The 15,127-nt window shown below is 38.3% G+C and overlaps 1 protein-coding gene across 1 annotated transcript in view; it reads right to left on the bottom strand.

Annotated features, from left to right (window-relative positions):
* The window catches only part of LOC124607219, a 216,552-nt gene that overhangs the window by 124,683 nt on the left and 76,742 nt on the right, over positions 1–15,127 (bottom strand). The window contains exons 5-6 of the mRNA XM_047139490.1: positions 7,533–7,670; positions 4,920–4,995 (exon numbers count right to left, since the gene is read on the bottom strand). Coding sequence (XP_046995446.1) covers positions 4,920–4,995; positions 7,533–7,670 — 214 coding nt within the window. The remainder of the gene's footprint in view (positions 1–4,919; positions 4,996–7,532; positions 7,671–15,127) is intronic.

The following is a 15,127-nucleotide window of genomic DNA, read 5'->3' as shown; positions in this document are numbered from 1 at the left end:
GGACATCACACACATCCATGCCCGAGGCAGGATTCGAACCTGCGACCATAGCGATCGTGCGGTTCCAGACTGAAGCGCCTAGAACCGGTCGGCCACACCGGCCGGCAATAAACAGTAAAATTATGTACATGAATTAAATTTAAACTACTAATATTTACAGGTTTAATACTTACATCAGCTTTCATTAAATCCACCATTCATACACATGCTAGTTTATTGGCTATTACAACCAAGTATTGTCAAAAATTAAAGTAAATTATTCATTTCAGTGACACTCAGTTAAGAACAGTCAGATTATTTACAAGATTTAAAATTAAACTTCCACCATTTACAGACTTAAGACTTACATCTGCTTTCCATACATCCATCATTCCCATAGTAGGTAGTTACTTGGCTGTTGCAACCAAGTATTGTCAAAAATTAAATTATAATAAATGTTCATTAAAATGGTCTGCTGCACTTGTTGAGAAACTCATGGATGGAATAGAAGGAGTTGGCCACCAAAAATTCTTTTAAATGATGTTTAAATTGTGCCTTGTCTGAAACTAAACTCTTAATGTTTGCTGGTAACTTATTGAAAATATGCGTTGCTGAATACTGGGCTCCTTTCTGGGCAAGAGTAAGTGATCTTAAATCTTTATGTATATTGTTCTTATTCCTAGTATTGATACTGTGTACTAAGCAGTTAGTTGGAAAAAAAGAGATGTATTATTTACAACAAACTTCATTAAGGAATAAATATACTGAGAAGCTGTGGTTAATATGCCCAATTCTTTGATTAGGTTTCAACATGATGTTCTTGGATTTACACTACTCATTACTCTTATTATACACTTTTGTGCTCTAAAAATTTTTTCTCTGTTTGTGGAGTTACCCCAAAATATGACACCATATGACATAATGGAGTGAAAATATGCAAAATATGCCAGTTTTTTTTATATTTATATCTCCTATGTCTGAAATCATTCGCATTGCAAACACAGACTTGTTTAGGCGCTTTGGCAGTTCGTTAGTATGTTGCTCCCAACTGAATTTGTTATCAAGTTGTAATCCCAAGAATTTTACACTCTCAACTTCTCCTATTTCCATGTCGTCATGTTTTATACACACAGCAGAAGGAAATCTCTTGGAAGTTCTGAACTGCGTAAAGTGGGTCTTTCCAAAGTTTAATGAGAGTGAATTGGCAATGAACCACTTATTAATGTCAGTAAAAATTTGATCAGCTACCCTTTCTAAATTTATATTTGATTTACTATTTATTGCACTGTTTGTATCATCTGCAAATAAGACGAACTTGGCATCTGGTAATGTAACAGATGACAGGTCATTAATATACACAAGAAACAGTTGTGGACCTGGTATGGAACCTTGGGGAACACCACATGTAATTTCTTCCCAGTCAGATGATATCTGATTGCCTACTGCTGAAGTATTACATACTGACACCCTTTGTTTTCTATTAGTAAGATATGACTGAAACCACTCAGCAGCACTACCAGTGACACGATAATATTTTAATTTACTAAAAAGAATGCTGTGATTCACACAGTCAAATGCCTTTGACAGGTCACAGAATATGCCAGTTGCCTCTAATTTGTTGTCCAGTGAATTAAGGACATTTTAGCTATAAGTGTAAATAGCTTTCTCAATAACAGAACCCTTAAGAAACCCAAACTGTGACTTTGACAGTATGTTATTTTCATTAAGGTGCTTAAGTAGATGCTTGAACATAACCTTTTCAAAGATTTTTTTAAAAATCTGGGAAAAGTGAGATTGGTCGGTACTTTGACGGCATTTCTTTGTCCCCTTTCTTGTGGAGAGGTATAACTTCAGCATATTTAAGCCAATCCGGGAATGTTCCTGTGACAAGTGATTGATTACACAAATGACTTAAGATGTGACTACGCTCACATGAACGCTCTTTTATTAACTTTGTTGATATGTTATCATAACCACTAGAATGCTTTGATTTCAAGGACTTTATGATGGATTCTATTTCTTTGGGTGAAGTAAGTGTCAATTCCATTTTACTGAGATTGCTTGTGTTCACTGGTCTCAGATATTCCATTGCATTATTTACTGAACCTGACAACCTCATGCTATCAATAACAGAGACAAAATACTTGTTTAAATGGTTTGCAACACACCATGCATTTGTTACCAGGGTTTCATTTATTTTTAGAGCTATTTGTTCCTCCTCATTTCTGATCCTACCTATTCAACATACTGTTTGTCATAAAAAGACTCCAACATTCAGTCTGTGTTTTTGCATGTTCTGCAACACCTTTTACACCTGGAGAATTGGTAATAACATTCTCTGAACGTATACAAACACTTTGCTTAGGGCAATCCTTCATCCATTTTGTTCCATCCTTGGAGGTATAAAAAGTCCCACATACCACAGGTGACTGACTAAGAGCTGGTAATGCAGATTTTGGCTCTTCCTAATCATACAAAATACCCTCTTGTTCCAAATCACTTTCTTCACTTCTTTGAGAAACTTTCTCTTCTTCGCTCTCAGTCACAGGAACTAGCATTTTAACAGTTTTCTAAAACTTCTAGTAGTTCTTGTAGCCAACATTCATTCTCTTCATAAGACATCTTGAGAAAAATAAATTATAAAAATAAATCAAAGAATACTGTAAATAACTATATATCTCATAAAGTTGCTGACAGCTCAAAAATGTAACATTGACTACGAGATAGAGGGTGTGATTAACCCTAGCCACCTTTCCACATGTGTATCTCCCTATGACGCTGGCGCAACAATAAACTTTAAACCGCATCTTGGACCCCTCTCCCTTACCTCCAGCTACTGTGACATCAAGATTTCTGTGGTAACAATGACATTCAATAATCAGCACTTCAAAACAACTCGGGTATCACATACACACTCTCACTCACACTGGGTTAAGGGGAGTTGGAACGCCCTATCCCGACAACATTAAATTTAGTGACTTGGCTTCACTGTATTTCAGGAACCACTGTAGACATTGACATGAAGCTTTTACAGGACATTAAACTGTATATTCTGAGTCTACTGAACTACTATAACTGCATTTCAGCCACTACTTTCAGAAATACAATTTTTAATTACACGATTAAAATGTTGTGCACTTTTTTTGTACGTTATCCTAAATAATTTTAATTATACATAACATTATGTTATTCTTTTAGTTCAGTAGACTCAGGATACGTATGTTATTACTCGCTGAAAATTTGAATACTCTACTTGAAGTGGTTTCTGAGATTTAGGGAAAAATGCAACAGAAAATGTAAATTTTCAGGAACAGCTTATAAAGTTTCAAAAAACTGTGACTCACTTAATATATGCTTAATTTTTTATTTTTAGTAACTCAGAAGCATGCTGCACCATACTGTATATCATCCTATTGATATTTTTCCACGTTTTTTTCTTCTTTTCTTCTTTCTGGACTCCTTAGTGGCCAACTGTGCTGCATACTCTGCTTTATCAATGCAAACCTTGTCCATCCATTCAAGTTCTCTCATGCAGTTTGCTCCAGGATTAATTCCCATATGCTGTAGCACTTTCACCCTACCAATTTCGCCACCATTAAAAGCAATAACAGCATCACTGATACCCCACTTCAGTGCTTTCATTCCAACAAAAACATTTTTTGGTAAGAGAGTCCATATAAAATTATTGAACGACTCATTGGGATTTTGAGTCTGACCATGCAGACACTTCTTCAGTAATTCTGGAATTGCCAGGTCTCTGTAAATAGGTTTTATGGTTTTTATGGTATCCATGACTGCTGCTGGGATGGAATGTTTATGGCTATATGAACAGTCTGAGTACTGGGCATTGTGGTAATTGCACCATGAATCAGGTCCAGGAGGGCAAAGGTGGTGTACTGGTTCTTCATCAGTTGACAGTCTGTGGAAGAAGGTAGCCCATACTGTCTGCTTCATTTTCAACAAATCCTCAGTATTATTTATAATGACCAACCCATAATACTGCTATATTTCATCAATCATTGTGTTTGTCAGCCTGCCTCTTATTGTTTTACCATCAGAAACTTTCTTGTCTCTCAAACTTTGTTTCATCTTCCTCAACCTGGTGCCCATCCTCTTCAGGACATGATCTTTATAACTCAGCAATCCACAGCCTTCTAGATAAATAATTACTGATTTTATTAGATCTCAAAGTAATGTATGTTAAAATTTTAATATTTTCAACTGGTATAGATTATATTTAAAAAAATAAAATAAAGTACTTCCCATATGAGTTTATAAGTGATATATCATTTTATTCAGAAAACTGAAAATTTTATAATGAGATAAAAATCTGAAAATGTGATTTTTTTCCCATTCCAACTCCCCTTAAGAGCTAATACAACAAAACATGTAATGTCTTTAATTGTCTGCAAGTGCATTAATATATTTCAGTAACCTGTTAATCTATGATTGAAAGAACTATACTGCAGATCTCTGAGCAACCAGTATCTTACGATGTTTGTTACAGAAATACAACAAGTGGTTAGAAAATAAAACATTCTGTCTTTGAAGTCATGTGGACATTCAGAATTCCTCATTCTGTGATATAATGTAGTTTCAGAGAGTATCGTGCTGATGTAAAGGAGCTGCCAGATGCATGTCTGAGACAACAGTGATGCTTTTATGTCCATCTTTTATTCTTGATGGTACAGAATTGAAACATACATATAAAATTCTTGTTCATGTATATCACAAAAGGTGGTGGCTTTTAGAGCACCTGTAGTTGCTCACTGAACTGAAGAAAGCTGAATCCATATGGTACATGATCATATGAGTCCTTGTCAAAAATATCTAAAAACTTCTGTTCAAGATGATTTCAAAAATAATTACAGGTACTGCTCATTTAGAAGAAAGTAATTAGCTCCCTCACACACAAACTGGAAAAATTGTATGTTTCTTACCATGAGAGGTGATATAAGCATACTTGCAATGAGTATCATAATACTGTTTTCCATGAGACCAAGAGCTGCCACAAACCTGAAAAAAAGTATTTCTGACAACATGAAATTAATAAAACTTCTCATCTCTTATAAGTTTTGCAGCAACAGAAAAAGTTCTTGCATATTTTACATATGATCATGATTTTATTGCAATATAATCTAAAAGACTAATAACAAGCATTTGACTAATAGTGATCAGTCGAACAACATACAGTGTGGTGTATAGGTGTGGAATCACCCTTATAAACTAAAACAATGGAATAAACTGAAATTTAAAGCCATGCACTATGAGATGGGAGGAGGAAAACCTCTGAAGCTATTTTACCAGCATGGTGGCTAGTTTATGAGCCACCATATAGAATGCAAATCATAATTTTCAAATGGAAAAGTGGTCATATGACATACTAAACAGGTGTAGAATTACATAAGAAAAACAATGGTGTCTTTCATTTGTACATTTCTTTCTTCATTCATGAATTATGTTGCATATGTACTACAGTACAAGGCAAATGCAAGTGATAGCACACACAAGCCGCAGGATGTGCCTGATGTGTTGTCCACTTACATGGTTGTTATCCACTTCATGCATTCCCCATAGCCTTACACCAACAAATATACCATCATTTGAGCACAAACAACAATCATCAGCTCCCTGAGGTGGGCATGGTCTCTGATCTTCAATGCTTACACAGTTGTCTTCACAAGTTGCCACAGATATAAATCTAATGGACTGAAAATATGTAGGCATCAGTCCAACGACAACAACCTATCGTTCTCCAGGGAAACTGGATACCATGTATGCCTGCACAGCAGTGATGAGGTGGGGCACCACTGTGCTGAAAAAAAGTTGGTAATGACTTGTCTTGAGATAGCAAAAATGGCAGTATTTATTCATTTAATAACTGCAGATAATGGCCTGCTGTAGATTTACCCTGAATGAAGAAGGTCCCAATAATGTGAGAACACCATATGGCACACCAAAGCATCACTTTCAAGATGCACGAGTTATCTTTTATAGCTCAATTCAGCAAGGGCTGACATCTTCCTAATATCTGTAATTATGTTTGCTTACATCTCCCTCACCGCCTACACCACCGGACATGTCTCCCTTCCACTGTGCTCAAACCACGCTCCACACTGCAGGGGGGAGGGGGGGGGGGGGCGCTGTGTGGCATCAACAAGTATGTACAACATATCTCTGCCATTGCAAATTCTTTGACTCTTTTAAGTGAATGGCCCATGCCATCTTGCTTGTTCAGTTGGCTGTACGACTTATTGTAGTGTGGATGTCTGTAATGAAATATACTGAGTATTACAGAAATGTGTGTGATTCCTTGGGCAACAACCCAACAGAAATTCCACAATGTTATATACAGTGGAAATTAGTGAAGTTCAAATGCAAGAAAAAAGGACTTCTGGTCAGGTGAGTATAGGGGTCCAAATACAAAATCAAACAGTGATAATGGAGGGATAGGTCTAAAAATGATTAAGAAAATAAAAACATGGGTAGCTACTATGAACAGCATAGTGAATACATTATAATAGCTAAGACAGTAATTAAGTTAAATTCCACCACAGTAGTACAAGTTATGAACCCTCTAGCTCCACAGATAAAGATATTTAAACATTGTGTTATGGAAAGAGAGGTCATTCAGGTAGGTAAGGGAGATGAATGGAGAGGGAAGGAAGAGAAGGAAAAATAGTAAAATGCAATAAAATATATAGAGTATTTTTAGGAGAAGGGAGCAGTAAGGATATTGTGTACAGTAAACAACCATACATCAGGAACTTGCCTATTTAAAGAACTCTAAATTTTTATACTCGCACTCGACCATAATTACTTGACAGTTTTTGTTGCTAAATAATACAAATCACTTTCAGATGAAGTGTGGTTTGCACAAACAGAATAAAGGAAAGAACTGTTCCTTTGTGGTTTTTGATTCCTTTTATGTGATTACAAATCGGTTACTGAGTTATTGTATTCTGATACAAAGGTCTTCATCGTGCTTCCATCAAATATAGAGCAAGAAATTGGGAATCCCTGCAGATTTGTGAACTAGAGATTTTGCTAACTATAAATGTTACAATATTCATCTTTAATAAACATCTGTATCAACAACACCTCCTTATTACACACAAATAGTTCATAGCACTTAATTGTAAATAATTATTTAGCAGAGTGCACAGAATTAGTTCTAACAGACACATTACACATCTCTTAAGGATATTCTTCATTATATGATTAATAAATCAGGACAAATTAGTGAGTGCATCATGGTGATAACTATTCCATTGCCACATGTGTTGGCACAAAGCTCTCACTGCTATCAATTTCAGAAATCTGTCAGCTTCTGGTGCAAAATATTACATGAGCCTTCATGCTTTTTAGAACATTAAACACAGGTGCTTCATTTTTCTGTCTATGAAATTTTTATAACATTTTCCTACAGTTGATAACTGATGCTTTAACTGTCTCTGAGGAGTTCAGAGACACAGCATAAGAGAAGAGGGACAATATGGGCTATAACAAGCACAGAAACATCCCATTATTGCTACTATACTGTTTATACTTACCCAGCAATTAACAACAATATCAGGAAGTCAAATGAGAACTCTGCTTGAGCTGTAACCCCTTCTATAGCACCAATAACAGATGATTCTGGTTGTAGTGATGTAAAGGAGCCTCCCCACGCTGGAATAGTCAACTTCATGCTGAAAATGGACAAACTTTACAGCTTACAGTCTTATCTATGTCTTCCAGGAATAAAGTAAATTATTATTTAGATTATAATGCTGCATAGAGATCTATAGTGTTTTTACTAGCATATTATCACCATAAAACTGGAAAAATATATTGGAATCTCTCTGATGAATACAGCACTTGTTTGATATAATTTTAGTATTCTCTTTGTAGAAATGTCAATATTTAGTTTTAAAGAGGTGTTCTCTTTACAGGCACATTCCAAATTGAAATATCCGATAAGTTATGGATACAACTGCACACACAATGAAATATAGTGGAACTATTCTGATAATCAAAATTCCAGGATGGAACAAATTAATAAAGATGAGAATAGACAACTGACCTGCAGCTGAACTCTGTGTGGTGCACAGACACATGTAATGGAGCAAAAACTTCCACTAGCTTTTGGTTTACCACAATTATTACAGTTAAGCATCTCCCACCCCCCCTCCTCCCCCAATACACACAAAGTTCCTTATGTGTGTATGCTAGATAAAGAGAAACAGTGATAAAGGTAGAGAAGGGAGGGGAAGAGAATATTTACATTCTGAAAAAGGATCAGTAGCTTGAAAGATAATGAGCTGCCACATGTGTCTTTGCACCATGTCATTCAGCTGCTGCTGTGTGTTGTGTATCCTCATTCCTATATAGTGGGAATATTGTATATACTAACCAACTTTCCATCTAATGTATTATCCACCTGACATTTCTGACTTCCTAGTCAATTCATGATCTACTTTTTTAAGGCCTCCTCCATGTTTTTTTACATATACTTGTATTTCTATCACATTCCCTTTTTACGCTATGTGAGTGATCACTGCACCTCTTCAGTGTTAGCTAGTCATCTATTGACCTATAAGAAAAGATGATTACAGTATTGTATTCCTCCTTCCAAAAAAGTGACTGAGCTAACATCTTTTCTGATGTCCTTTTGATCCTCCAGGTTACCCATATACAAGGTGTGATTCAGAAGTTTCAAGACTGATTCATTTCTGAGGAGGAGAGCGCACGCGGACCGGGTCCGCTGGGAGGGGAAAGTATTGGAGGGTCTCAGGGAACGAAATGACACTGTGGCAGTTGTGTCCGGAACCCTGGAGAGTGCACATCACTAACAGAATGAGTGTGTGTCATTGACCTTGATTGAAAAGTGGAAGAGGTGAAAATGGGACAGCACTCGGAGCAGCATTATGCGATTAAGTTTTGCGTGGGACTGAACAAAACTGCCACGGAGGCTCTCGGTATCATTCAAGAGGCCTTTAAGGAAGAAGCCATGTCCTACACAATGGTTTTCATGTGGCACAAATGTTTCAAAGATGGCCACAGGAATGTTGAAAATGACGACCACTCTGGGAGGCCATCATCAAGCCAAATGGATCAAAATGTGGAGAGAGAGTGCGGAAACTTTTAAACAATGATCTCATCTTAGTACTAGATTAATTGCCAAAAACTGGGACTCAGTCAGAGTACGGTGTGGAGGATTGTGGCAGAGAATTTGATGATGCGAAAAGTGTGTACCAAACTGGTGCCAAAAGTTTTGTCGGTGGATCAGAAGAAATGGTGCATGACTGTTTTCCAGGGAATGCTCCAACAGTTGAATGTTGATCTGAACCTTCTGGAGAAAGTGGTTACTGGTGATGAGACCTGGGTCTACAAGTACGATCCTGAGTTGAAGTGTCAAAGCTCAGAATGGCGCACTGCTTCCTTGCTGAAGCCCAAGAAAGCTTCCATGAGCAAGTCGTTTGTGGCGCGTATGATGATTGTTTCTTTTTTATGGTAAAGGAGTGACTCACAAGGAATTTGTTGCTCATGGACATACTGTCACAGGTGAATTTTAACACTGGGGGATCAAGTTTGCTGTGTCCACCCAGCAATTAAGGGCAATTGGATTCTCCACCACGACAACTTGCCTGCTCACACATATGCATGACGCTGCCAAAGTTTTGGTCAAGTTCAACGTGACAACACTGTCGCAGCCACCCTACAGCCCTGACTTGGCTCCAAGTGATGTTTTCCTCTTCCCCCTGAATCAAGACAGGCCTCAAAGGGAAGCAATTCGCCTCCATCGGTGCCATCCAGCAGGCTTCGATGAGAGCCCTTGACAGCAGGACGCTGAAGGCCTTCCAGAAGGGCTACAAACAGTGGAAAATGCACTGGCAGCACTGTGTTGATGCTGAAGGATCATATTTAGAAGAATTTTAGTCCACTGTACTTAAATGTCCAATAAATTTGTAGTTCTTAGTTAAGTCTTGAAACTTCTGAATCACACCCTGTATGTGCATGTAGTCCACAGCCTTTGAGTGTTCGATACCACGTCATTTGTTTTTCTTTGTGAATCATCAATAAAACTTTTATCTTGATTGATTGATTTACTTACTCTAAACAAATAACACTTAAAATTATTTACATTGATGCCATGTTAACGAATATCAGCTAGTGTTACTCTGGGCTGAAGTTGTTTCACCATTTCTACATTATATAATTCCTTTTCTTTACCACTTTCCAGCTCTACTAAGAACAACGGCTTTAGGCTGTGGTATACCATTTACTTGATGTGGTCCCACATATTTAGGAAAAAATTTATTTGTCCCTTTTTTAATGTTAAGAACATAAATGATGATCACATGTTAAAACTAAATCATCAGTTTCTAATTCCGGTACATGGGCAATATTGTTCTGCCACCACAGATGTTGTTGAGAATTATATAGTAGGTTATTCCCTGCTCACCTCTGTACTTCATCTATAGTTAATTCTTCCCCTTTGGGCCAACTAAACACATTTAACAATGGTTCTTTTATTCATTACCTCTAAATTTGATAGTCCCATTGTCATGTGCAGTAATTCATTTATCAGTATCTGAAATTCAGAAATTAATTATGCCCATGATGTATGCTTTGTGGAACAATATGCCCTACAAAGTCATGAAATTTCATTCACTATTCTTCACAGGGACTACTTTGTGGGTGATATTTAGAAATCACTATATATTTTACTTGTTTCCATGCTAAAAATTCTGTAAATGTCTGACTAATACATGGTAGACTATTATTGATAAGTAATTTGAGTGGTTTTCCAACATCTCTGAAACATTCTCTCAAACAGTGAAATACTGCTCCAGCACTTACTTTTTGATAGTGTAGAGCTTAACATAGTTGCACCAGCACTCTACAAGCACAAATATGTGTGTTTCTCCACCCCTCCCTGATGAAAGTTGACCAGAAACCTCTACTGCAGAATGGTCATGAAATCAATAACACCCATTGTATCAGTCTCCTAACCAACATTCCATGAGAAATGCTACAGCTTGATAATCAGTATACACCACCATTTTGGATCCCCATTTCAAAGTCTGAAACTTTTATATGCTCCAGATTAAGGCATTTGTATGCTCCAGACTATGGCTAATAACTCTTTTTCTGTTGCCATATAATTCAATTCATGTTTGGTCAAAGCTCTACTGGAAAATGCTAGTATATTATGTTATCCTGTAGTAGGATACCATTCACCTTTAAACAGTTCACAAGCCACTCCATATTCCAAAGCATCAGCACTAAATTTAAATGGTTTATCCATACATGGATTTTTCAATATACAGTAGGTGCAATGACTAATGCTAATTTAATGTTGTTGAAAACTTCTGATTCCTCATCTCCCCAAACCCATTTCAATCTTTGCTTAATAAGTTTTAACAAACATGGATCATCAAACACTACTAATCCAAGAAATGACTTAATTGCTAAGTGTTCTTAGGTGCCAGACAATCTTTGATTGCACAAATCCACTCTGGATCACCTTTTTGCCATTTACCTCTACCATAAAATAAAAACTTTAATTCTTCCCTGCTGAAATGTGACTTAGATGACTTAATCATAATGCCTCCAGAATGAGATTTTCACTCTGCAGAGGAGTGTGCGCCGATATGAAACTTCCTGGCAGATTAAAACTGTGTGCCGGACCGAGACTTGAACTCGGTCCCGAGTTTGAGTCTCAGTCCGATACACAGTTTTAATCTGCCGGTAAGTTTCTAATCACAATGCCTTTTATGTAAAACCTGCCTACAGTTTTTGTAAGTACAGTACAATGTTTCTCCAAAGTTTTGGATACTAACTATATGACATTCACATAGATGATTAGATCTTGCAACAATTCCTTTCCTAATGCCACGTCTAAAGCTCTAGTGAATATTGATGCTGAAGTGTTGAGACCAAACAGCAAAACCTTAAACTGATAAGACTTACCTTCATACAAAAAAGCTGTAAATTTCCTAGAAGATTCAAGTAACACCTGCCAGTATCCCATAGTCATCTCCACTGAACTAAAATACCTCAGTTGTTTGAATTTCATCAAAATGTCATCAATACTAACTGGTTAGTCTCTTTCTGTTTCTATATATGTTCATTTAGTGTTCGAGCATCGAGCATCAAACAGACTCCTCCTGTAGCTTTATTGGTACCATCAATAATGAATTATTGCAAATGCTAAGGATATGTTCCATGATATTATTTTCAATCATTTTCTCTATCTCTTCTTGTACTGCTGTGGGTATACTCAAGAGCACTAAGTATGGTTTGCAAAAAAAGGCATTTTGTCCTTCGTCTTAAAACTACATACGTAGTCTCCCAGTATTCCTGGTTTATCTGAAAATACCGTTTCATATTGTAACAATAACTTATACAAATCTTCTTTCTGACAATTAGTTAACAAAGATGATTCATAAGCTGTGCCTGGAATACCTCTTGGGAACTAGTTTGATTCTCTGAATTTATCATTTTCAATGTGGCAATTAAATGTATTTCATAATTCTTCCTATCCATCAGGTTTCAGTTCTTAAATTTTACTATACAGTTATGGTTATTATATTTACGCCTTAACTCTTTTGTAGCAAAGTCTAATAGTAATCTGTAGTTAGATGCTAATCAACCAGATAACAAATGTAAATCCACATTTGGCACTCCAGTCACTGGAAGTGTGGTATACACTGCTCTTTGTTTTAATATCTCTAGTAAAGATTCTGATACAAGTGAAATTTCAGTACTTGCATCTATGTAGACATCAATTTTATGATTATTTATGTCTCCTGTTAATAAAGATTTACTATTCTCGTTAGTCTAATTCTGTTCTCCTTCCTCTAGTAACTATTCCTGTTATAACCTTTAATCACCAATAATTGCGTGGATATTAAAACACACTCACTGAGGAACAATAGCTCGTCACATTATAACAACTCAGTATCTCTTATTCAACTAACATGCTGTGACATGCGGCCGGTGTCATTTGTAGCTAGGTGGCGCTCCCGCTCTCAGCTGAGTTGCGGAGCGCCTCTATCACCATTTGCACATACTGTCGTGGCAGCACTGTTAAATGTCGTGGCACTGCCACAACACTTTTCCCCCCTTGAAAAAAAAAAACACTCACTTCCTTGGAGACATGGACAGTGCGGAGACATCCATGGCCTCTTGTGAGGCCCCGAGAAGATCCTGCGGAGAGACACGAGAGTATGGTCGAAAATGTCCAGGACGGAAGCTCGTGCATGGAACGTGCCTCCTAGACAAGATGATGGGTGAAAACTCCGGAGCAGCATCCATAGGTGTCATGGACCTGGGGGTGTGCTCCAGCGAGATGGGTCCCGGAGAAGGCGGCGTCACGACTGGGGCCGGTTCCGGCGTACTCGGAAGCAGTAGCGACGTCGGCTGCATCAAGACATACGGTAGAGTGGCAGCAGCGACAGGACTGGCTTCTTGGGCTGGCGGAGGCAACTTATTTGTTTGAGAAAGCACACAGTTAACATCCATGTCCGATGCCTCGTCCTCGTCAACAGGAACTTTAGGGGACTGACACACAGAAGCAATGTGGCGTTTTTTCCTACATGAATTACACATGGCCCAACGTTTTGTACACACGGCCCTGTCATGCTGTACGAAACAACATGAACAAGAAGGAAGTGCGGAACGAACCTGCTTCTGTGGTTGCTGTTGTCGCTGCAAGCGTTGCGGCCCAACACGACGTTGTTTACACAAGTGAACCGCCGCCACATCTTCGTTCTCCTGTGAAACAGGCAAATTGTCTGTGTCAAAAGTTGACTGTACAGTGCCTACATCACACCACGCGTCTATTTACGCGCCAGCAGCGTGAGACACTTCAAAGGATTGAGCGATGCTTAGAACTTCCGACAACGACGGGTTTGGCAGTTGTAGGGCACGTTGCCGAACTTCTTTATCAGGAGCAAGCCGTAGAATAGCATCCCTAACCATTGAATCAGCATAAGACTCATGATGAGTGTCCGTGACAAACTGACATTTCCTACTCAGACCGTGTAGTTCCGCCGCCCAAGCCCGGTAAGATTGATGGGGCTGTTTACGACACCGGTAGAACGCCACGCAGGCGGCAACGATGTGGGTGTTTTTTCGGTAATAGTTAGACAATAAGTCACACATTTCTTGGAAGGACAGAGAGGCAGGTTCCTGCAGAGGGGCTAACTGAGATAGCAGCTGATAGATCCGTGGGGAAATCCAAGACAGAAATAACGACTTACACATAGGAGCATCGACAATGCCAAAAGGCAAGAAGTGTTGCCGCAAACGCTTCTCATAATCCTCCCTGTCTTCAGCGGCCTCGTCGTAAGGAGGAAATGGAGGCGGAGAAGAGGAAGACAGACGATGAGTAAGCGACGTCCACAACGCCTGAATAGCAGCCATCAGCTGTGTTTGTTGTGCCTGAATAGCAGCCGTCAGTTGTATTTGTTGTTCAATGAGCGTTTGCATAAGCTGTTCCATGTCTGCCCCGTCACAAACACTCAAATCCACAACGCAGTGAAAATATCCCATCCTTGTCGCCAAAAAGTGTTATAACCTTTAATCACCAATAATTGCGTGCATATTCAAACACACTCACTTAGGAACAATAGCTCATCACATGATAACAACTCAGTATCTCCTATTCGACTGCCGTGCCGTGACATGTGGCCGGCGCCGTTCGTAGCTAGGTGGCGCTCCCGCGCTCAGCCAAGTTGCGGAGCGCCTCTATCGCCGTTTGCGCGCACTGTTAAATGTCGTGGCACTGTCATAACAATTTATTGATGGGAAGTGTTTGTGTAAATGCTATGAGCTGGTCAATGTAAAGGCACAATCTTACACTGACATGCCCTGAATCCTGGCCTCCCCTCCAGGATATTCTCAATTTCCTACTACTACCATAGTTTCCAATGGTAGAAATACTTATATTCATGGAGTATTGTTATTCGTTGCCATGTTAACAAACATCAGGGCATTGTTGTTTCTTGACCTACTGTTGTTTATTGAAAAAAGTTTGCCTCTCTCCTTTTCTGCAATTTATTACTTATTTGGTTACTATCACTATATTTATCATCATGATTTTTATTATTCCCTCTCTCACTTGATCAGGAGGAATGACAATGTCAATTTGTTTGTA

Source organism: Schistocerca americana, chromosome 3 (genome assembly GCF_021461395.2).
Source record: "Schistocerca americana isolate TAMUIC-IGC-003095 chromosome 3, iqSchAmer2.1, whole genome shotgun sequence".
In the NCBI taxonomy this organism is placed as follows: domain Eukaryota; kingdom Metazoa; phylum Arthropoda; class Insecta; order Orthoptera; family Acrididae; genus Schistocerca; species Schistocerca americana.
The sequence above is the reverse complement of the archived record's forward strand: the minus strand, read 5'-3'. Positions and strand labels throughout refer to the sequence as shown.